Source organism: Protomyctophum parallelum, assembly GCF_964188405.1.
Source record: "Protomyctophum parallelum genome assembly, chromosome: 17".
NCBI lineage: Eukaryota > Metazoa > Chordata > Actinopteri > Myctophiformes > Myctophidae > Protomyctophum > Protomyctophum parallelum.
This window is the reverse complement of record NC_139719.1, coordinates 31,550,884-31,576,578: the sequence shown is the minus strand read 5'-3', so window position 1 is coordinate 31,576,578 and position 25,695 is coordinate 31,550,884. Positions and strand designations below refer to the sequence as shown.

Here is a 25,695-nt window from a genome sequence, read left to right as displayed (position 1 = left end):
TATGCTGTAGTTTCAGCTCTGTTTATAGATGTTCCGTCAATGTAATATTGCATTGAACTGATGAAGTTTTCCCTTAACTTTTTTGTGTATGCATTTTACACAGATTGCTAATAGGTCTGCGTTTTGTCCTGGATGTACATGTAATTGGGTAATTAAGGAGTTCTTATCTTATCTGATTAGTTGTGGTCATGGTCACCTTAACGAGGCCTTGTCCCTAGTAAAGGGAAATGCAAATAAAAACCAAAGAAAATGTTACAAAGACCGGCAGTCAATATGAGTGAAAATTCTATTCCATTGGATCTCCTAGAAACATTTCAGCTGGTCGTGTACCCTGATGTATTTGGTTTCCCACATTTCGTATAGAACAACTTGGTCTGCACATGAACTAAAGGTATTAGGAACTTTGCTGCAGGCAGTGTTTGCACCCCACTGACCCCAGGAGCTTTTCATTTTTATTTTGACAGTGAACTCTTTTTGTTGGACCTCCAGGCCTGTCTGGTGTAGAAGCTCTGTTCCTATGTCTATACAGCAAAATGTGTCTATGCTAGGCCCTTAATCCTGTCTAGCCTGTCTCCTGTAAAGTGGCTAGTTGGCCCTGTGTTCTGCCTCTTAACTCTCCCAGAGGCTCTAGGACAGCACATCCCATGTATTAAATATATGCCAGAGACAGCGGAAATGGTTGAATTAATGATGAGTCCACAAGGAGAACGGTGGTATGTTCTTTTGCAAATTAAAATAGCCAAGTAGGCCTAGATGCTGCATGCCAATTAACAACATATCAAAACTGTGATGTGACAATAAAGACAATTCTGATCGTAAGCTTTTAAACTATATGAAGATGAAATTAAAGTTATTCAGTGAAAATGTGAAAATATTTCATCTCTGAGAGCAAAGTGCCACCTTTGTACTATTGGTATAAGCTATATAGAACTTAATAGAAGTAGGCTATGGACCGCTGAGGCATATTCTCATGAGATGTACAATTTAATGGGGCACCATCCAGTACACAAATTGTTCCCTGGGCAACTCCAAACAAGCAGCTAGGATCTCCAACGCAGAAATTGGCCTTTCTCAACTATACATAGCTGTTATAAAAGTGACTTTTCATGTATGGGGCAGGTTTGCTAGTATATATAAGGCCACCTTGATGCACCTTGACCTTGATTTGTGCAGATTTTTAATGTTATTTTAGTTGTGTATGTAGGTATGTGGGAAATGTCATCGTCGTTTCCCTCTCAAGCTCTCTCTCTGTTTGTGGGTGTGTGTGTGTGTGTGTGTGTGTGTGTGTGTGTGTGTGTGTGTGTGTGTGTGTGTGTGTGTGTGTGTGTGTGTGTGTGTGTGTGTGTGTGTGTGTGTGTGTGTGTGTGTGTGTGTGTGTGTGTGTGTGTGTGTGTGTGTGTGTGTGTGTGTGTGTGTGTTTGTGTGTGTGTGGGGGGGTATTTCTGTGCACATGTGGACGTTTTGTTTTTGTGTGCATGACATGATGGGTGGTTTTTAAAGACTTCTTCTTATCTTGGATGCCTTGCAGTGGGTATTTGCATGCAGCCATTTATTATTGTGCAAAATCTGCTTTTGTTATGTGTTATGTGTTGGCAGGGTATATGCGCCCAGCCACTATTGTGTTGCTTCTTTTGCTTATGGATAAAACCCTACAGTCTGACTGAGTGAGGTCTAACTAATGGGACCTGGTGCCAGTTGTTACTGTAATGGACTGACCTATGTCTTTGGGCGTTCGGCTGAGGTTACTTATCTATTGACCGGAATCCAATCCCACATTACAGTACATCTTGCTGGACCACTGTTATATAATGCACCCCTCAAGAGTCATTAATGCATTTAGGCAGAGGCTAGCTTGACCAAGTCCACACAGTGAAATCCTCAGTGTTAATGGACCCTTTGGTTTCATGTTTGCACAAAATGGATAAATGGATGCTGAGGATTTTATAGTGTACTCAAGCTGTCTTTTCTTTTACTTTTACTTTACTAACTGTTACCGGTACCTTGGTCACATTTGAGGCCCTTCTAATCTCTGGCACTCTCTACTACTGCATGTAGTGTTAGAGAAGTAGTGTCATTAAATAAACAATAAGGGCTGACATATGAGGTTTATTATTATTAAAGGGAAAGGGAGTATTTTCTGCTCCCCAGCCACAAGTTCAACATTGTTGAGTGGTGCAACCATAGGGTGCAGCCACTCCAATGCCCAGCTTTGTCCGTCACTCCTTGCCTATGTCCCTCCAGTCTGTATGTATCTAAGTTTAGGGTATCAACAGGGGGCGCTGTTTCACCACTCACTTCAGTCAGGTCTGATTTTAATTTCTATTCGAGTGAGCTTTATTGTCATATCACAGGTTTTCAGGTGTACAAAGTGGGTGAAATTAGTTTTTGCTAGCTCCATTACTTCCAGAAAGAGAAAGAACAAGTAAATAGGGGGGACGGGGAGCAAGGAGGAGAAAGGAAAATCAAACAAAAACTATCTCTACATATGTACACAATGCATATCCATCTGGTACAGCAGGTATTGTCTGTACATGATATTTAGACATTAAGGTGCAAAAGAGAATATCTGTGCGTTGTACATGGTGAAACGAGTAGTATAATGGTAGGTACTAGGTACCAGCAACCTTCCAATTCCATGAATGGCTTTAAATACAATCATTCCTATTGTTTGCTGGAAGCAACATGACTCACACTAAGGATGAGCTCATTCAACAAAACTGATATTGTGCTGCTTTCCCACAGAAAGAGAGCTGTTCACAAAACCTTATGAAACTCACTCAACACACTGTAAATGTTCAGGTCAAGTAAGGAAACAAAAATCGCAGTTCCTGTAACATTTCTTTCCTGTGATATCAGCGTAGTGCTTCCTGGCAGCGCAGAGATGACTGTGCCTACTCAGCTTGTTTTGACTTAATGTACGTGTTCTCACATTTAAAAATTTAAAATTCTAATTTAAAAATGTATAGATCCAATCAAGGGCTCTTATTGTTCTATAGTTGGTATGAAAACTGTGATTAATCGATAGTCTCAAAGTACCTCAGCATGTCAACTACAACCAAGTAACTTGCAATGTTACTTGCAGTTGGTTTGGTTCACTTAAATGACAGCATACATGTACTTGCAGTAGACATTGTTTTGTTGTATAAAAGAAAGCCATATTACCTTTCGGTTGTGTAGTAGTCTAAAGTAGGGTGGGGTGGGACCATTCTGATCATTTGTCTTCTCTCAGGGAAAGTGCATTAACTGAACGTTTTGTCCAAAACCAAAATGAATTAGTACTTGATATCACCTCCATAAGTCCTATTTATATTCTATTATATTTCATTCTTAACCCCCACAAAATGAGCTTTGTTGTCAGCGGCAGAAGCAAAACCAGCCTATTTATTTTGGTCTGCATGATTCAGATTCAAACCCACACCATCACAAAGACTGAAACACAGACTCTGCTACAAGTAGGCCCTAATGGTTAACATAATATATAGTTGTGCAAGATATAATACAAGTAAGAAAAAAAAAGGCTACTGCTAGTGGAACCTGTAAAGTTATATTCTAAGTAATAAAGTGTAGGCAAAACAACATCAATACAGAGAAGGAGAAGTCCGCACACAGTCTTTGCTCCAACTGTGTTTATTTTGTTAAAACACCATTTAATTCAGGACACTCAACAACATCAGTACACAGACAGCAGTGTATAGTGAATGTATACACCAGGTCACTAGGATATAATTAGAATTCCACCTTCCCAGGGTTATTGAGGGTGCTTAGTTATCTGTATATTACGCCAAAGAAATTATACTGAATATAGCTTATATACAGAGGAAAAAAATATGTATGAATAAATTAACAACCAACGGTATACTATTACAAATACAAGGCAGTGCTACATGCTGTAATTGTCTTGTCTTGAGAGAGAGAGAGAGAGAGAGAGAGAGAGAGAGAGACAGAGAGAGAGAGATAGAAAGACAGATAGGCATGTGTTTTTAAGGCCTGGCTGTAAGCACCTCGGCCCGGTCACCCATGGTGCGTAGGTTTGTCTATGGGTTTGAGGAGGTTGGTGTTTGAGGAGCCGAGGGAGCGGGTTGAGGATTGAAGGGTGACAAGTTCCTTGAGGTAGGGGGGGCGTTGCCGTGGATGCACTGGTGGGTTAGTGGGTTATTGTCACAATGTGGGTGAAATTATCTTTTGTACAAGCTCCAATTATTTGCAGTTATATAAGATAATAATGAGAATCATCACGCACGCACACACACACACACACACACACACACACACACACACACACACACACACACCACAGAGCAGCAAGTTGTGCATCCAGTGTTCCGTTGCCCTTGTGCCCTGTCATTTGAGCTGTGAGTGCTGCTGTGTGGTTCTGAATCCCAAATCAAGGTTGATACAGTTTTGACATCTATCTTAAGTAAATGCATCACTACTGTTTCTTGCTTATCCTTTGTTATTCCTTCTGCCACCGCTGAATATCCTGCCCGCAACAGTCCTGTCGGCTGTCAGTGTTTATGTGTGTATGTGTAACTGTGAACAAAATGACCAGAGAACAGATTGTCATTTACTTAAAACATTTGACTTAATCCTGCATTATTATCATTAGGTTGATTTTGGAAAGTTCTGTAGACTGTACTTTCTCCCTATGCTGAATACACATTTGATTGCAGAACAGATTGACGGATTTCTCTGAAACCCCATGGGAATGATCAGTTGGCATTCCAAAGAGATGATTACCACCACATCTTCTGTTCCTCTCTCCACTACCAGGTCAGATGTGGTGGTGCTGTGCTTCTCCATCGCCAACCCCAACTCTCTGCACCATGTTAAGTCTATGTGGTATATGGAGATCAAGCACTTCTGCCCGCGCACCCCCGTCATCCTGGTGGGCTGCCAGCTGGACCTGAGATACGCCGACCTAGAGGCTGTCAACAGGGCTAGAAGGCCACTGGCCAGGTGGGTTGAGCATCCGGTGACCACTAATGAGAGGCTTATTTAGTTAGACTGCACTTCAAAACAAATACAAAACAAATAGAAACATTGTCTGACAGTTCTTCCGTGGCCTAGTGGGAATGTGCGTTCAAAGTTCCACGGCATTCGGACACTGCGTTCCAGATTTTTGTGCAAAACGGCCAAACGGGCAAGTCCTGCAAAGCCTATTGTAGCCAATCGGAATGGAATATGAGAAATCTGGTAGTGGTTGCAAAGAAAGTGTTTTACAATCATTGTTGCCCACATGGTGGTGCTATAACAGGGCAGTTTGAAAAAAATGTGGGGACAGTGCTGCCCAGATTAGCTCTTTACAAACGGACATATAGACGGACGGACAGACGGTCAGGAGTGAAAACATCCCTCACCTTCGGCTTTCAAAATCATAACAATATAATAGTCACTTTATTTGTTTGTTTCTTTCCCTGGCTCTTTCCCCATAGGCCGATAAAACCAGGAGACATTTTACCTCCAGAGAGTGGTAGAGAGGTAGCTAAAGAGCTCGGCATCCCCTACTATGAGACCAGCGTCTTTGACCAGTTTGGCATAAAAGACATCTTTGACAATGCCATTCGTGCTGCACTCATATCCCGACGACACCTGCAGTTCTGGAAGTCACACCTCCGCAAGGTACCAGTAACTTTTCTATATTTATGTTCCTCTGTTTAATTATTCAACTGTTCCATCAGAGCCTTCGGTGATCTAAGAGGACCTTAGAAGAACTAATATTTATTTTGGAATGCATTTGTCTTTTCTTCTGCGCTGCTATTTTCACACTCATATAATCACATTTATCAGTTCAAACACTTTATTGGCATGAGGTTTTTCTTACAACTAATGACAAAATATGAATAGTAATAGTCTTTAATCATCTCTCTCCTTCTCTCTGTCTGTACGTTCTCACTATATGTCTGTTTGTTTATCTATAAAGAAGTATTTGTTATTTCAGGTTCAGAAGCCCCTCCTCCAGGCACCATTCCTCCCTCCAAAAGCCCCGCCCCCTCTAATTAAGATCCCCGAGGTTGTCCCTGGCCACCGTTCTGAGGGAGCCCGACGCCTGTTGGACAGCCCGTTCTGTGCTGATGTGATGTTCATTCTCCAAGACCACACCCATGTCTTTGCACACAAGATCTACCTGTCCACATCATCTTCCAAGTTTTACGATCTCTTTCAGGTGTGTGTGTGTGTGTAGTGTACTTTGTACGTATGGACCTGATGTGTACATCATATGCGTATATCGTTTGTACATTTTATGTGTATATTTATGGATTTTGGATGTGTTAGCCACAAGGAAAGCCGATTCCATTCACCAATCCAAAATGGGTCTTGAATATATGTTTTGAGGCATGCATGCTTTATCCATAGTGTTAGTGAGAGAGACAAGAAATCTGTAGACGGAGTGTGTGGATGACATGCCAAAAAGAGCCTTGAATTAGATTCGAACTTGCATTTGATTGACATTCAAAACACCTCCAAATGGCCCGTGCAACTGACAAACCTCAGCCTCCAACTGTCAACTGAATTACCTATCCGGCCTTTGTGTGATTGATGCTAGACACAGGTTTCTAGACTTCATAAGTTATCAAGACTTTGACAGCTGCATCCGTGCTACTCTCTGACTCTGCTGTTTCAGATGGATTTCTCAGATGAATCGCAGTGTCTGGTGGTGACAGAGAGACATGGCAGAGACCACCCAATGAGGACTCTCAGTTTAGACTCAGATGAGGAAGTGGCTGTGTTGCCTAACGTGTCTCCATGTTCTCTAAGAGCGTCCAAGGTGAGGTATTCACAATTTGCTGTTGTTTTTTTGTCCAGAAGCCATTGTGACTTATGTCAAAGTCATCTTCCTTTTCATTCTTTTTTACAACACATATTTGATACAATACCATTTTAAAAATTTACTTTGACATGATGGTTGTCAACCTGGAAAGAATAATTGTCAGACTGATCCCTCAACAACAGATTCCGAGTTGCGCTGTCGGCAGGGGCTCTCAGAACGTGTATACTGTACATTGTTAGTGGGAATGAAAGCATAAGCGCCCCACCTGAAGAGGAGGGCCCAAGGCAGAGCAAACGGGCAACATCCTGCTTCTATTTGGCGCCTCTAAGACGCCCAGAGGCAAATTCAAAGGAAAACAGGGTGCTGTTTTCTTTTTTCTTTTTTTGCTGATGGGTTCCCAGATTGTTGTCAGACTCAGACAGACTTGAAAATAATATTATACACTGCCTATATTTACTTGCAAGTGGCTATTGGGTAAGAGCCGTGTGTGTGTGTGTGTGCGTGTGTGCGTGTGTGTGTGCGCGCACAGTGACAAATGTGATGATCCTTCAGGCTGTTTTGCTTGGTATGGTTCCATGGTATAGTTCCAATCTCTCTCTCCTTTTCCAGAGCGATGGCACCTTGAGGATGATGAGTTTCACCGGCAAACACCGGCGTACCAAACTGTCGCTGGCTTCATGGAGTAAGGCCTTCTACAGCATCCACAAGGAGAGCGTCCCAAACCCAGTCACCGGCACACTAGCACCCATGACCGTGGTCAAGATGGACTACTCCATCCAACTTGGTCCGTTCAGTGCGGTGCTCAGGTCTGTTCATTTGTTTATCTATAATTCCCCTCCAGTTATTTTTTTGACGTATTAGGATATTTTTATTGATAGGTACTAGAGATAGACAGGAAGCAGGGAAAGAGAGGCTGGGGAGTGGGAGCGGAAATCAAACCAAGGACTCACTGTCATGTCAGATATCAGAGCCAATGAGATACGCACAGTAACCACTCAACTAATGGGCGCCCCCAGGCTATAGATTTTAACCACATCATCCGTAGCATTGGGCAAGTAAAAAAATAGCCGATCTTGTGACACATTGTAATCTTGTAGATCAGCTATTTTCTAGCAAAGAGATAAAAGGAAAAAGTATAGACCTTCAGGGACTCTGATTGGCGGTCAGTGAAGTGTATGGTTTAAGTGATTAAATGATTTATTGATTGGTTGGTTTGTTAATATTGACTGAGTGATTCCGTTACCATTATACATTATATACATTTCACACGACAAATTAATAATTGTGGATTTTTTACACCAATATTTCAACCTGAAACTTAAAACATTCCTTATCGTTTTAGAACAAGAATTACATGTAACAAAGGGTCTTGTGTGCTTACAAATCTTTAGCCAGACCCCTATCCCAGGACCCAGAATGCATTGCTTTTGAATACCTGGATTTCAAGGGGAGAAATAGATCCGAGGCAGGAAATTGTCTGAGATTTTGGCTGTGAGTTTGAGGGATTAGTATGGCCCCATAAAAATGTCCTCTCTGCAAATGGCTGAGACGTGTGTAACAAAATTAACAAAGATTTAATCCCAGCATACAAGTATGTGCAGTACTACCTTTCTTTCGAATCGCACACCCACTGTAACCCCACACTTATGGGACAAATCCATGACACCCACTGTAAACCCCACACTTATGGGACAAATCCAGGACACCCACTGTAACCCCACACTTATGGGACAAATCCAGGACACCCACTGTAACCCCACACTTATGGGACAAATCCAGGACACCCACTGTAACCCCACACTTATGGGACAAATCCAGGACACCCACTGTAACCCCACACTTATGGGACAAATCCAGGACACCCACTGTAACCCCACACTTATGGGACAAATCCAGGACACCCACTGTAACCCCACACTTATGGGACAAATCCAGGACACCCACTGTAACCCCACACTTATGGGACAAATCCAGGACACCCACTGTAAACCCCACACTTATGGGACAAATCCAGGACACCCACTGTAACCCCACACTTATGGGACAAATCCAGGACACTCACTGTAACCCCACACTTATGGGACAAATCCAGGACACCCACTGTAACCCCACACTTATGGGACAAATCCAGGACACCCACTGTAAACCCCACACTTATGGGACAAATCCAGGACACCCACTGTAAACCCCACACTTATGGGACAAATCCAGGACACCCACTGTAACCCCACACTTATGGGACAAATCCAGGACACTCACTGTAACCCCACACTTATGGGACAAATCCATGACACCCACTGTAAACCCCACACTTATGGGACAAATCCAGGACACCCACTGTAACCCCACACTTATGGGACAAATCCAGGACACCTACTGTAACCCCACACTTATGGGACAAATCCAGGACACCCACTGTAACCCCACACTTATGGGACAAATCCAGGACACCCACTGTAAACCCCACACTTATGGGACAAATCCAGGACACTCACTGTAACCCCACACTTATGGGACAAATCCATGACACCCACTGTAAACCCCACACTTATGGGACAAATCCAGGACACCCACTGTAACCCCACACTTATGGGACAAATCCAGGACACCTACTGTAACCCCACACTTATGGGACAAATCCAGGACACCCACTGTAACCCCACACTTATGGGACAAATCCAGGACACCCACTGTAACCCCACACTTATGGGACAAATCCAGGACACCCACTGTAACCCCACACTTATGGGACAAATCCAGGACACCCACTGTAACCCCACACTTATGGGACAAATCCAGGACACCTACTGTAACCCCACACTTATGGGACAAATCCAGGACACCCACTGTAACCCCACACTTATGGGACAAATCCAGGACACCCACTGTAACCCCACACTTATGGGACAAATCCAGGACACCCACTGTAACCCCACACTTATGGGACAAATCCAGGACACCCACTGTAACCCCACACTTATGGGACAAATCCAGGACACCCACTGTAACCCCACACTTATGGGACAAATCCAGGACACCCACTGTAACCCCACACTTATGGGACAAATCCAGGACACCCACTGTAAACCCCACACTTATGGGACAAATCCAGGACACCCACTGTAAACCCCACACTTATGGGACAAATCCAGGACACCCACTGTAAACCCCACACTTATGGGACAAATCCAGGACACCCACTGTAACCCCACACTTATGGGACAAATCCAGGACACTCACTGTAACCCCACACTTATGGGACAAATCCAGGACACTCACTGTAACCCCACACTTATGGGACAAATCCAGGACACTCACTGTAACCCCACACTTATGGGACAAATCCATGACACCCACTGTAAACCCCACACTTATGGGACAAATCCAGGACACCCACTGTAACCCCACACTTATGGGACAAATCCAGGACACCCACTGTAACCCCACACTTATGGGACAAATCCAGGACACTCACTGTAACCCCACACTTATGGGACAAATCCAGGACACCCACTGTAACCCCACACTTATGGGACAAATCCAGGACACCCACTGTAACCCCACACTTATGGGACAAATCCAGGACACTCACTGTAACCCCACACTTATGGGACAAATCCATGACACCCACTGTAACCCCACACTTATGGGACAAATCCAGGACACCCACTGTAACCCCACACTTATGGGACAAATCCAGGACACCCACTGTAATCCCACACTTATGGGACAAATCCAGGACACCCACTGTAACCCCACACTTATGGGACAAATCCAGGAAACATTTTTCACAGGCCCAAACATTCTGCTTTCTTTCTTTCTTTTTTTTCTTTTCTCTTTTTTTAAAAACTGGAATCGTTTTAACTTAATGTTGTTGTTGTTATTTTATTTATATAACGTTAACTGCATCATACAGTTTTAAATATAGAATTTTCATGTACAGCTGACTTATTTTGACCATTACAGAAACGGAATCATAATCATATGATATGCACTGATCACATAATGCTTTATATTTAGTTCTGATGAAACATTAACACAATGACGTCCTTCGTTGGGATATCATAATAATTGTGTCCCTTGTAGTTGTTGTTGGGGAATGTCTCTACGGGTATTTGCACAATAATGTTGAATTATTGAACAGTCCCCAAACTACACACTGGCTTGCTTATTATGTGGCAGAATGTATACAGTCATTCCTTTAGCGTAGCCTTCTAGCTAAACTTCCACCCTGTAGGTTTCTGTACACAGGAGAATTGGATGAGCGGGAGAGGGATCTGATGAAAATTGCCCAGATTGCAGAGATCTTGGAGGTGTTTGACCTGAGAATGATGGTGGAGAACATCATGAACAAAGAGGCCTTCATGAACCAGGAGATCACCAAGGCCTTCCACGTCCGCAAGGCCAACCGCATCAAGGAGTGTCTCGCCAAAAACACATTCACAGGTTAGTGTAGTGAGATTGGTGATATACAGCACTTAAAAAAGAAGAAAGAAAATAAATGCGTACATAGTCATAAAAATGATAATGCCCATTGTAGTCTTAGCAATGTGCAAGATTTAATATTCATCGCTTTATATGTAATTTAAGGATTTATGTTTTTGTTTGCCGACATCTGACATGCAGACGTGACGTTTCGTTTGGATGATGGCACCATCAATGCACACAAGCCTTTGCTGATTTCCAGCTGTGATTGGATGGCTGCTCTGCTCGGGGGATCATTCTTGGAGAGCGCCAACAACGAGGTGAGAAGGGAGAAAACCATAGCCTACCTGCTGGTTCAGCCAGTAGAAGGGAGAAAACCAAAGGTACCTACCTGCTGGTTCAGCCAGTAGAAGGGAGAAAACCAAAGGTACCTACCTGCTGGTTCAGCCAGTAGAAGGGAGAAAACCATAGGTACCTACCTGCTGGTTCAGCCAGTAGAAGGGAGAAAACCATAGGTACCTACCTGCTGGTTCAGCCAGTAGAAGGGAGAAAACCATAGGTACCTACCTAGTGGTTCAGCCAGTAGAAGGGAGAAAACCATAGGTACCTACCTGCTGGTTCAGCCAGTGGCATTTCTTCCATTTCCCTCACATTGCGTTCGTGATTTGAGGCATTTTGTTCAATCCTGCAAACTTTGGAAGGCAATCTTAGCCAATGGGGATTGAATATGGGGAAGCGGACAGGTCGGTGTTGATAACATGACTATGGAGATAGTGATGACATGACTATGGAGATAATGTATACCGAATTGCGTGATGTATGGATAAAATGTGTACGAGTAATGTACAGAAATGTGTTTGGTAAAAGTCGGCCTCATGGTGGCGCTATAACAGGCTGCTGTTGAAAAATTGGGGCAGAGGTTTGTTGTTGGCATCCAGGGAGGGTGTGTGTGTGTGCACAGTTTGGCATCGGCCGGGCCAACAGTACCGGAGATTAGCTGTACACAGACGGACGAACACACACAAGGACACGTGGACGGAGTGCAAAACATACTCTGGAAACAATAATGTAAATTAAACAGAAAAAATGAAAATAGGATAAAGTATTTGGATAAAGGATAAAGTATTTGTTAATAGACTCCCGTCTTATTTTTCAGTACGTAAACTGTACTTGCCAGCCGTTTCTTTTCTTCAGTTCTTTGTGAAAGACAGTGGAAAACGGGCACCCGACCAACCTGGTCGTTAGTACAGTGACGATATACGCTCTCCCCTGCTGGCCTCCCACCTGTAAACAAATACAATTGTGTTTGTTGGAGCACACGGCCCACAAAGCCCAATCTACATGTTGTTGTATAGGAAATGTAACCCTGCACCACCTGGATGCCCCACTTTAGTTCATTTAAGGATTTTTTCTTTTTTTTTTGTATTGTCTTTTTCTACTATATAGATATGCAACGTTTTTTTTTCTTCACTTTCTATGAGGATAAAGTCCATCCTTTCCTTCACCACAAGAAGGAAAGTACCATAATGACTTTTAACATGTGTGTGCATGGAAAATATTCATAAAGCAGCATACAGTAGGATGTGCGCCTGTGGGAGTGTGCGCACGTGCATGCATGCATGTTTGGGTTAGTGGGTGGGTGCATGTGTGCACGCGGGTTAGCTTTTATCACCTCTCTGATGTATTAAATGTTGGACTCATGCCAGGTCATGAGCAGATGTCCCTATGTTGACTCAGATGTGCACCTCCATTGGCACAGACACATTTACACAGGTGGACGTGGACACATAAGGTGCACACACACACGCACACACACACACACACACACACACACACACACACACACACACACACACACACACACACACACACACACACACACATCACACACACACACACACACACACACACACACACACACACACACACACACACACACACACGCACACACACACACACACGCACACACACACACACACACACACACACACACACACACACACACACACACACACATCACACACACGACACACACACACACACACACACACACACACACACACACACACACATCACACACACGACACACACACACACACGTCACACACACACACACACACACACACACACACACACACACACACACACACACACACACACACACGCACAATGCACAATTACACGCAGACTATGTCAACAACAGGCCTTGCCCACACTGACTGTCAAATAACGTCAGTAACTGCAAGCCCCCTTGGATGGATGGATGAACAAGCAAAAAGGAAAGAATAAGGAATGAATGGTTTAATTAATAAATTGATAGATATATTACTTCATACTGTATATACTGTACAAAGTACAGTATACACGTGTATATCGTGCTGTGTGTGTGTGTGTGTGTGTGTGTGTGTGTGTGTGTGTGTGTGTGTGTGTGTGTGCGTGCAGGCACACGTGCTGTTAGATATGGGACCCCAGGTAACTGCGGTACCAAGGCAACAGGACAGCTCAGTCACACTAATGAGACAGAAAAGACGTCACTCGCTCTCTTGTTTGTGTGTGTGTGTGTGTGTGTGTGTGTGTGTGTGTGTGTGTGTGTGTGTGTGTGTGTGTCTCTTTCAATTGAAAGAATCCCTGTCAGTTTAAAATAGAACAGTGAGAGCAGGTCAATCTAGTGATAACTCACTCTAATTGCACAATACTTTCTTTCTTTGTATTTTTATGATCAATTTCTCAAAGAATTCTGCATTATTAATATTCAAAATAAACTAATAATTTCTCTGATTATTTTCTGAAAAATAAAAAGAAGGAATGTGTAATGTACATAAAACCAGTAATTTAGAATTTAGAGTAGTTTAATTAGCAAAAAAGCCTGATGGTGGTAAAGTAGGCCATATGGCAGTATTTTGGCAGGAACATATCCAGATATGATTTGGGATACTGCCCAGGCCTAAATGACAGACAAAATTTGTATTCGGTGCTGTCGTCTCTCAGTATCACTCTCTCAGTGTTAATTGAAAGTGGAAACATTAGAGCCAGCTTTGGTAAAATCCACAGTGTTCATTTGACAGTGTAATTACATTTGGGTCCATCGTTTTAAGAATTCTACTCCAACAGCTCATCTCCTCAGCATGAAGATAAGCACACCTTCACTTGTGTGTATAATGAATATCACACACACCAAAAATCTAAAGCTATTTGTCATACTTAAGTAGGTATAGACGAGATGTAAAACCTCAGGATTTATTGAGTTATTTTGCTGAAGCCTTTTGCTGTTGATATGGGGCAGTGTCACACCCCTGTCTCAGGTGAGACCCAATATATACATCAAAGATGGCAAGGCAGTTGGGCAGAACGAGTGTTACAGTGCAGAACGTGGCAAAAACAATCTGATAATTAAAAATTAAATATACCGTATTCAAAAACAAATACTTCATATCAAATATATACATACATGTGTGCGTGCACGCATCCGCCTGGGTGACCGCAGACTGCTGGGCGAGCGCTGGTGCTTTGTCATGGGGGGTCAGATCTACATACTGTATGGAGTGTCAGAACAGGTCAGCTCCATATATGGAGAAAGGTGGCAGTGGGGGCAGTGTCTTGAGTGTACAGGGTTTGATGAGGTCAGATAACATATGGAATGTCAAAACAGGTCAGCTCCATATATACTAGAGATCTAAGGGTGGCAGCGGGGACAGTGTCAGAAAATTAATTTTAACCATGGTTACAAATAGAATAAATCAGAGACTGACAAGTTCTCTTCCAACAGCAGCAGACAGCAGACTGACTGAAAGTGCCATTTCTCTGAGCTATACTCCGCATGGCCCCTCCCACCAGACTGGACCAAATGAAAGGGGGTCAACATGATCCAGAACATGTCAGTCACATTGCCACAAAATACATTTACATACATTTAATTTGAGCTTGTAGATCTTTCTGTTGCTTTTTGTCAGGTGAAACCTGACTCCCATTAGCTTGGAGAGGAGGTGTGATGTCATGAGGCGTGACCATATATGGAGGCGTGACACATGGAAATGCAGGTTTTCATAGTAATGGTCGCAAAAGGTTTATAGTTTGTTGTTTTGTTTGTCCATACAAATGTCAGTGGTCACACTGTCACAGGCAGAAACCTCTTTTCCAAATATATCATGTTATGTTCCCCCCCCCCAGAAATTAATGCCCTAGTTTGTCATACTACAGTGTCACACAAAAGTAGAAAACAAAAATAGCCCATGTACAAGCTCAACACTTTTGATTTCTGAAAACTGGGTCAGATTGTCTTTAGTAACTCGGCTACTCTGTCCCAGTTCTGACCTGACTGGGAATAGAGAGGAATATCACTCACCAGCCAGCCTTCACTCACACACAAGCATATTATGCATTACTGTCGTAGGCTTTGTCCTACATCTGTTTTTCTGTCGTAGACAAGCGGAACAGCATCGTCTGACCAGCTGACAGGCTGTCACAGGCATGCATCTAAACATGTATTCACTCCTAAAATGTATATAAAACTAATTCATTGCGACCAAAGGTCGCAGTTAACTATGGAATCGTGCGTTTTCCGTCACTCAAAATCCCCATACCCCGAATCGTGTGTTTTCCGTCACTCAAAATCCCCATACCTGTACATGGGTAAAGCCCCCATATATTGTGCCCAGGTCTCGTGAAATCACTGACATCATCAGGGATATTAAGCAAGCCCATAATACGGGAATGTCCCCAAAGTTATTTGTGCAGCCGTGCCGTGGCAGCCGGCAAAAACTAGAGTTCTCAACAGGCCCGAAAATTAAGTCCCGGCCCTACCTGGGCCAAGACACTGCCCCCGCTGCCACCCTTAGATCTCCATATACGGAGCTGACCTGTTCCACATTCCATATGTTGATCTGACCTCATCAAACCCGGTACACTCAAGACACGCTCTTTACAGGGCCCTTTAGGGCGAGATCGCTTCTCGCCATTTAAACAGTGTTTGCATGAGCGCATATACATGCGAGGACATGACAGGCAGCGAGGCAAGAGCTGTTTGGAAACATTTCTTAATTATTATTGGCTTTCCTATGTTGTTTGGTCGTATTCCAGTTATTCATGTCGCGAAAACGACGGCGAGTCTTGATTTTATAGGTTGTGCCAGTTGTGTCACATTTATCAACGCTAAGACCGAATTTACACAAGGATCAGCTGTTTACAATCACTTCATAAATGCCGTGCCGACGTGACCGTACGCCAAAACCCACGCTCGAATTTAAGGCAGAATTTACACTCCATTGATAAATGAGGGCCATAGAAGCATACCAGTAAGACACCCTGAGGGCGAGAAGCGACCTCGCACGCACGCATCCACCTCACTGACGGCAGACGGCAGACTGCTGGGTGAGCGCAAGCGCTTTGGCATGGGTTAGACAAGGTCAGTGTCGTGATCTTATGGAGATGGTCATATGCATATTTGGTTGCGTGATGTGTCACAAGGCGTGACCATATGGAGGCGTAATGTCACGAGGCATGACCATACAGTATTATGCAGGGTGATGTCACAAGGCATGACCACATATGGAGGTGTGATGTCACAAGGCGTGACCTGCGATGGAGGCCTGGGGTGACTAACTATCTGACGGACGGAAGATGCCGGTTTTCATAGTAAATGCGACCTACAGTCGCAACAAACATACATTGACATGGAGGTCTGTAAGAGTGTTTATGGTTGCATGTATTGTATATGTAAAGCAAGCATACAGTAAGCGTACACATATGGGGGGCGGCGGTGGCTCAGGGGTAGAGTGCCTGGATGGTAACCGTAAGGTTGCCAGTTCGAACCCGGGCTCCCCCAGAGTTACTGTCGAAGTGTCCTTGAGCAAGACACTGAACCCCTAATTGCTCCCGATGTGCTGGTTGGTGCCTTGCATGGTATCCGCTGCCATCGGTGTATGAATGTGTGTGTGAATGGGTGAATGTAATGCACAATCTCTGTAAAGCGCTTTGGATAAAGGCGCTATATAAATGCACCATTTACATATCAGCAGTCTAGTTCTGTATAACTCAACACAGTCTGGTATGTTTGTCCTTGAAGGCTGTGTTATGTAATAGCAGTGTTGTGATCTGTCTGTGACTCGGCTGCAGTGTGTGCATGCATGCGAGGTGCGTGCGTGTGCGTGCGAGCACGGGCAGGCGTGTGCATGCATGCAGGCTTGTGCACACGTCTTTGTTTGACCTGCTGCTAGATTGGAATGTGCTTAGTAATGTCAGAGAGAGGTGAGGGAATCGATAGTGACCCAATTACAGAGATGGGCTAACGGAACAAAAAGAGAGTGGAGGAAGCAAAGAGACATGATATAGGCCTACACTGTACTGTAGGCCTGTATTATACTGTATACTAGGTGATGGAAAAGAGAAAAGGCCAAGTGGAATGAAATGAAAGAGAGGGGGGGGGGAAAGGAAAGAAAGTGAAGTGTCCTGGACGTTAAACTGCTCTGTTATAACTACCATTGTCAATGTAGTGTGTGCAGTGGATGCATTTACAACTTCTGTGGACTATGTAGCTTGGATACAAGAATGCACTATATTCACCAATGGAATCTACCAATCTACCTGATGGCCGCTCCAATGAACAGCTAACGGGAAGAGAGGCATTAGACCAGGGCGGCCTTCCAGCGGTATGTCCGTCTGCTGTCGGAATAGCAATGTGTGGACTTCCAGTCCCATGAGAACAACTACAGAGAGCGCTTTAACACCAAGTAGCAGTGCAAGACTAAGAAATTGGCTTCCTCTGGCGATCCAGCCTAGGACATACCCACGGACTGGTTGTTGGAGGGTCTCGACAACTTGGGATGCCCAAAGACGAGGCAGAAAGGCTAGCAAAGTATTGTGCTGTCTCTGCTGCCATAATTGTATGGCAAAGCCGCCGCTACTTGTGCCCATTGACCATATGCAGACCGTGGCCATCTTGCCAGCAAGGTGGTAAGCTCTTTCCCATTGATTCATACATCCAAACAGAAAAGTCCTATCTGATTGTATTAAACAAGGTCAAACTCACCAACATTGCAGCTGTACGAAAAGCTTGAATTATCCTCTTTCTATCTGCAACACGTTTGTTTCATAAAAATCCATATATGTTATGAGCTACTTCCTGTCAAGAATTCCTTGCAGATGATTTCTTTTCTATGTGTTGGAGTTTGGAAGTGCTTGTTTGATATCATTCAATGGCCCTGCGTACCACCCGTTTTGAATTTGCACATAATGCAGGAAGCAGCAGGAGGTTGCTTTACTGAAAACAAGCGCTTCTAAACTCCAACACTTAGGAAAAAACAATCACCTGCAACGAATTTCCTGACAGAAAGTAGCTATCAAGATAATATATCTACCATGGATTTTTATGAAACAAACACTTTGCAGATAGAAAGAGGATAATTCAAGCTTTTCATACAGCTGTAATGTTGGGGAGTTTGACGTTGTTTAACACGAAGCCCGCTTAACTTTAGTCTGGCAGCCCGCCAACAGTGTAGCCTATCAATAGGTCTCTCCCGTTAGCAGCTCAGTGTAAAGTGTGACAGTGGACGCAGCCATTTTGAAGATGCGCACGCATCCACTTGCACTCTATGTGCTGCTTTCAATGGCCCGTATCTCCAAATCGGCACAATGAATGTTGTTTGTGGTGAAAACAAGGTTTTTTAACGGCCGACAGCAGGCACTGTGATACTCGTGGTCGGGTTTTTTCTGCACAGAGCGAGAGAACAACAACCGGTCAAGACACCACACACAGCATTACGTCAACGTAACATCTGGTTACGGATATTTGGCTCTTCAAAATAAAGGTTGAAAGTGGAAAAACCTTGGCAATGTGCGATAAATAGATTAATTAATCCTGGCGGCCAAATCAGGACTTTTCTGTTTAAATGTATGGGCTGTCAATGAGAAATTGCATCTAGTTAGCACCTTGCTGGCAAGATTGTCGCAGTCTGCATATGGCCAATGGAGTGCTGAGTGACATGTGTGTTGTATCACGAGGACATATCTATGAGTTTGTGAATGTAACCTTTACTGCACCTAAAATATTTGTGTTTACTGCACCTAAAATATTTGTGTTTACTGCACCTAAAATATTTGTGTCCCTGTATGCTTTCTCTTAGGTGGGGTTCCCTAACACCAGCCGAGTGTGCATGCAGGCCGTACTAGAGTACCTATATACCAACACTCTGTCCCCCACACCAGACCTGGACCCCATGGAGCTCACCGCCCTGGCCAATAGACTTTGTCTTCCTCGACTCATAGCACTCACAGGTAGGAGGTGTGTGTGTGTTTCTAGAGGGAGGAAGTGAAGGATAGAAGCCTGGAGAAATAGAGGGAGAGGGAGAGGGAGAGGGAGAGGGAGAGAGAGAGGGGGAGAGAGAGGGAGCGAGAGGATAGTGTCATTGAGAGACGATTTAGGAGGAAGGGTTATAGTGTTTGTGTGTAAAAGACTGGCCAATGAGGTGTGGACAAGGAGAGAGAGAGGGGAATCTTTCAGTAAACTGTTTGTGTGTGTGTGTGTGTGTGTGTGTGTGTGTGTGTGTGTGTGTGTGTGTGTGTGTGTGTGTGTGTGTGTGTGTGTGTGTGTGTGCGCGCGCGCTCTGACACTGTCCTTCTATGGTGACTCACTGAAAGACTCTATTTTAACCACTTTAACCCTGGTGTCTCTATTTTTGGCAAAATCTGCAAGCTCATAACATGTCGCGATGTGACATGTTGTGAGCTTGTAGATCGACTATTTTCACTAAGCTACTTCTTAAAGATTTTCAAAATGTATAGAATGTCTTGGATTTTTGATTTGATTTAGTCTATGATTTTTTTTTTTTTTAAAGTGTTTTAATTCTCCTTTTCAATTTATGGAAAATTCAGCTTCTTTTTGGATACGTTTGAAAATCTTTTGAAGTAATTCTAATAGAAAAAAATGGAAATGTAATCGCGAGTCTCATAAGAATGTGTCCGTAGCCCACAAACGAACCACTGTTTGGGAGACACAGGTTGTGTCTGTGTGCAGAATAAACTGGGTTGGTGGAGCTTCCAAGTTACCCTCCCCAAGGAGAAAGAGGACTATTTGTGTCTGTACTGTACTGTGTCAGTCAGTGTCCAGTAGAGAGCAGAATGAAGACATGCAGACATTCTGTTAACGACAGCTACAACTGTCATCACAGCATGATTGCATGAGAAGATTGAAGGCTGCTGAAGGACTATGGAGACCTGCATAAAGTGTGTGTGTGTGTGTGTGTGTGTGTGTGTGTGTGTGTGTGTGTGTGTGTGTGTGTGTGTGTGTGTGTGTGTGTGTGTGTGTGTGTGTGTGTGTGTGTGTGTGTGTGTGTGTACACGCGCACGTGTGCGTCTCTGTCCACTGCGCAAGTGAAAATGTGTTGTATGAGGGTGTTGATTTGATTGTGTGTGTGTGTGTACACGTGCATGTGTGTGTCTCTGTCCACTGCGCAAGTGAAAATTTGTTGTATGAGGGTGTTGATTGTGTGTGCGCGTTTGTGCGTGCGTGCGTGCGTGTGAGAATGTGTGAGACCACATGCAGTCATGCACTCTCGGGTTATGAAACACTTGATGATTTATGTATGAGGGGAACAGCGTCATCTCTCAATCTCTCTCTCTCTCTCTCTGTCTGTCCCTCTCTCTTTCTCTGATCCTCCCATGCTATCTCCCTCCTTTTCTCTCTCTGTTCCACTTATTCCCTTTCTCCTTGGCTTGCATATCACTTTTTCTTCATCTTCAACACTCTCCTTTTGTGTCTCTTCCTCTCCTCACTTACACACGTATTGTCTTCTATACCTACTTCCATCTCCCTCTTCTGCCTCACTTTATACCTCTTCACCTACTTCTGTCCCTGTCCCCTGACGGTCTGCTCCAGCCCACTCCAATTCTCTCTCTCTCTCTCTCTCTCTCTCTCTCTCTCTCTCTCTCTCTCTCTCTCTCTCTCTCTCTCTCTCTATCTCTCTTTGCATGACCGTCCTCTGTCCATCTGTCTCCCCACAGAGCAGTATGCTGTCAGTGAGCTGGTCAAGGGCTCTAAAGAGGGACAGGACATTGATGGAGAGGTTCTCACTTATCTGGAGCTGGCTCAGGTGACAAATTCCCCCTGTCACATCTTTTGAAAGAAAAACTACATTTCTTGTGTGCGTTTGGTTCCAGTTCGCAATGTTGGTGGCTACATGAAATGCCCAATTTCTCCCTCTGTTCTCACGAATTGCACTATGATACAACAACCGCCAATGATTAAGTACCGGTACTCTCAAGTGGCTGGTGTGTGAACTAATAATACAACAACCGCCAATGATTAAGTACCCTCAGTCTCAAGTGGCTGGTGTGAACTAATAATGTACCTGAACCACGAACAACAGTGACCTACAATATGGATACCAAGGATGTATCAGTGATGTCATGATTAAGAATGCTTCAGATTCACCCTTTCACCATCTGCAGGCTATACACACTACCAATAAGACCCACTCCACAATGGCTATTGTCTTATCCTTGCTACTACACAACACCACCATTCTACCATAGGATTAAAATAGGAGTATAAGTATGATAGTATCAATCGTAATACAGAGTTGGTCGGTCAGTTCGAGTTCAACGGTCCATTAATAGTGTGTATTAGTTTGTTTGTCCTACTATTTGTAGTCTTACTTACCGTGCTGTATGACCAAATTTGACTGAGGGACTGCCATTGGATTTGAGAAAGTTGAGAAAACAGGCTTGAAAGGTTCACTTCTGTGGTCTCTAACATTACACCACCTTCATGTTTAAGCATTTATTTCATATTTACATGTACATTTCAGGTACACTTATTTCAGACATGCTCTAGTGTGTGAACCCATATGGGAAAATAAATACTACATTTGTATATGTTTTACATGAAACTTGTAGTTAATATATATGACAGTCAAAGCAGATATAAGATCCATAGTATTTTTTTGTAAAGTGAAACTTATATAATTTTGTCATTTATAGGAACTATATATAACAGTCAAAGCACATATAGAGCCATAGTAAGTTTTTGTAAAGTGAAACCTATATAATTTTGTAACTTATAAGAACTATATGTGACGGTAAATCCACATACAATATTCTTAGTAAATTAGTATAAATTGAAATATATATGAACTTATAAATAATTACTGCAGTAAATCCACATACAAAATCCTTAGTAATTGTGTGTTGTAAAACTTGTAGAGTTGGGCAAACATCAGTGAAACCAAAATCTGATAGGATATTGTATAGAAACCATACAATACAGGCCATGTATGTCACAGAGACATCCAAATTAAACAAAACCTAATCTTACAATGAAATAACATGAGATGACAAAATAATGAGTTGTATTCCCTTTTACATTTTATGACTCCTACATTTTTAAGATCCCCCCACCCAGTGCCCCCCCAGGCAGTGTCCTCCCCAGCCAGTGACCCCCCAGTGTGACACCCCCCACCCAGTGCCCCCCCCCCACCCAGTGACCCCCCAGTGTGACACCCCCCACCCAGTGCCCCCCCAGCCAGTGTCCCCCCAGTGTGATGCCCCCCAGCCAGTGTCCCCCCAGTGTGATGCCCCCCCCCAGCCAGTGTCCCCCCAGTGTGATGCCCCCCAGCCAGTGTCCTCCCCAGTGTGATGCCCCCCCCAGCCAGTGTCCTCCCCAGTGTGATGCCCCCCCCCCCAGCCAGTGTCCTCCCCAGCCAGTGTCCTCCCCAGTGTGATGCCCCCCCCAGCCAGTGTCCTCCCCAGTGTGATGCCCCCCCCCCAGCCAGTGTCCTCCCCAGCCAGTAACCCCCCAGTGTGACACAACCCCCCAGTGCCCCCCCAACCAGTGCCCCCCCTGCCAGTGTCACCACCAATGTCCCTCCCAATGCATTTTATTTTATACTGCTATGGTAACTTATAAGAATCTTCTAAAAAAAACAAAAAACATAAAGAGAGCATATCAAACACTTCACATATGTCAGGATGTGTCTGGGTAGCTCAGTCGGTAGAGCTCTCGCCTTAAGACCACAAGTTCGTGGGTTCGATCCTGGGCACTGGCAAATCAGCGTATGAGTAGCAGCATGGCTTGGGTGCGGCAAGTGATGCGGGAAGAATTGGGAGCTGATGGTATAGTAGGTGTGGTGCTCCATCTCAGCAACTATCTCCCAGGGGTCTATAGCGCATATGTTTTTTATACCTATCATACACTTCACATATAAAAACTTATATATAGTCATAGATAAAACATATGTTTTTTTTATAACTATAAGGTATAATGTATTGGCTGACATATAACAATGTTATAAAAATCATATAAAAGAAGCATACTTTTCTTGTAAATTAAATGGTTACAAACCATAAAATACATATATTTATATATACATTGCATATACATTTTATATATGGAAAGGATATATCTCTTATAATTTAAAACTACAAACATTGTATGGAACATGTAAGGAAAATACAGTTTGCCATGTACTTAACTCATAGATCACATACATGTTGTTTACTTGATTCATACATGATTCACTTTATTGTCTTATATGAGGATTGTATGAAATGGGCCACTTTCAAGAGTTCACATCTAGTATGTACTTTACATGACATACATGTAAATGACATACATAAAAAATGTAAATACTTACTATTGGAGGCAACAGGACAACATATATGTTTCTTCTACTTTTTTTTCCATATGGGAAGAGTCTGCCTGTGCTATTAACTCATTTTGGGGAAGGTTTTTCTCCTCTGGTGAAAAGCTGGAATTTGCGTGATGGCAGGCTCTCAGTCAAATCTGGTCACAAATGTCTACTTGCACACAAGATATCTCAGAATGTAATGTGCATTGCCATGAAACTTGATGAGCACATTCATGCTTCCTCGACCACCTTGACCATTTGAGTCAGTCCTTTTCCAATAGCCCATGGGCCAAAAGGTCAACTTTTGCCCCAATAGTGGGAGCCCAGGATTCCAAACCACGTTGGTCCGGTTGTGTTTAACAAGCAGCATATATCCATAGGGGGGCTTTTAGTCTATTCGTCTTGTTTAACCTTTAATTAGCTCAAGTTGTTCTCTGTTTGTCTGATGTTGACCGGGGTTTTTACATGTCTCCTAGCAACAGTAGACTGCTGAAACCAACTATGCATATCCTACTTGGACCATTCAACTATGATCTCGATATTTTCTGATCATGTCTCCCTTTGTCTCTTCAGTTCCATAATGCTAGCCAGCTGTCCGCCTGGTGCTTACATCACATATGCACTCATTACAACAGTGTGTGTGCCAACTACCGCAAAGAGATCAAATCTAAGACACCAGGTGAGTGTCAGAGAGTCACTGCCAGAATAGCAACTACCTAAAGCCTTGTATTGTACGTTGGGGTCCCGTGCTGAAAATAGTAGATCTACAAGCTCACAATGCATCAATATGCGTTTTTGGCATGGGACACAGTATGATGGAGTATATAACACTCTTTACAGTCCACATTAAAACCCACCACAATTTGTGGTGGGATCAAATATTTTTTTTGTTGTAAAAACAATATATGGCATTATTTTCTGATTAAATACTTTTTTTTAATTTATATTAATGTTATATTGTCAATGCTTTCCCACAATGCACCAACCAAAGCATGCACGTTGTCCATGTGTGTTTGTGTGCTCCAGAGAACCAGCAGTACTTTGAGAGGCACCGCTGGCCCCCGGTGTGGTATCTGAAAGAGGAGGACCACTATCAGCGTGCCAAGAAGGAACGCGAGAAGGAGGATGTGATCATGAACAAGCACCAATCACGTCGCAGGTGGTGCTTCTGGAGCACCTCCCCCGCCGTGGCGTGAACTGGCCCAGGCAGCGCTGTTGGGAGATTTGCAGGTCAAAGATGTCCAACAAAGTCTTTGTTACCGCTATCTTCCGCCCTTTTCAACTCCTTTTTTCTGTCCCTCCTATACTACTCCTATCCTACCTTTTCCTCTTTTCTCTCTCTCTCTCTCTCTCTCTCTCTCTCTCTCTCTCTCTATTTATTTATACAAGAGGGACGTTTTCCTTCAAATTGCCCACCTTCCAACTTGCTATCAACATTCCTCCTGTCCTAATTCTAAATCTGAGTCAGAGACACTTTAATGCCAAGTATGAGGATGTGCAAGGAATTCACTTTTGGCGCTCTATACCTCTACTGTGTTACTCTCACTGACCAACCCAACCACGTGCCACAGAATGGTTTTGAATTCCTCCAGTACTCCAGTACTATTCTGTCTGACCCCCACCTCCACCATGATACTAACTGACCCTGCAACTCTTCTCAACACAAGTAGCCTCACCTTCCTCTTTCATGTGTGGTTTAAAGCACAATCAGTATATTAAAAAAAAGAAGAAAAAAAAGGAGAGGGAGAGAAGAAAATACAAAAAGTTTATAGGGGCCGTTGATGTACTAACGGCTATGCATTTAGATTTTGGATTGCTGCTTCATTAGATATCGGTGACTTTCTCTAGATTGTATTCAGTTGGTGTGGCATTCAGTTGTTGATT

The 25,695-nt window shown here is 43.5% G+C and overlaps 1 protein-coding gene across 1 annotated transcript in view; it reads left to right on the top strand.

Moving 5' to 3' along the window:
* The window catches only part of rhobtb1 (Rho related BTB domain containing 1), a 31,047-nt gene extending 5,924 nt beyond the window's left edge, over positions 1–25,123 (top strand). The window contains exons 4-14 of the mRNA XM_083787057.1: positions 4,771–4,956; positions 5,433–5,619; positions 5,939–6,163; positions 6,623–6,766; positions 7,379–7,575; positions 11,007–11,215; positions 11,396–11,514; positions 19,312–19,462; positions 21,188–21,276; positions 24,385–24,490; positions 24,838–25,123. Of these exons, the coding sequence (XP_083643183.1) occupies positions 4,771–4,956; positions 5,433–5,619; positions 5,939–6,163; positions 6,623–6,766; positions 7,379–7,575; positions 11,007–11,215; positions 11,396–11,514; positions 19,312–19,462; positions 21,188–21,276; positions 24,385–24,490; positions 24,838–25,007 (1,783 nt within the window). The 3' untranslated portion in view covers positions 25,008–25,123. The remainder of the gene's footprint in view (positions 1–4,770; positions 4,957–5,432; positions 5,620–5,938; positions 6,164–6,622; positions 6,767–7,378; positions 7,576–11,006; positions 11,216–11,395; positions 11,515–19,311; positions 19,463–21,187; positions 21,277–24,384; positions 24,491–24,837) is intronic.
* Positions 25,124–25,695: the final 572 nt, after the last annotated feature.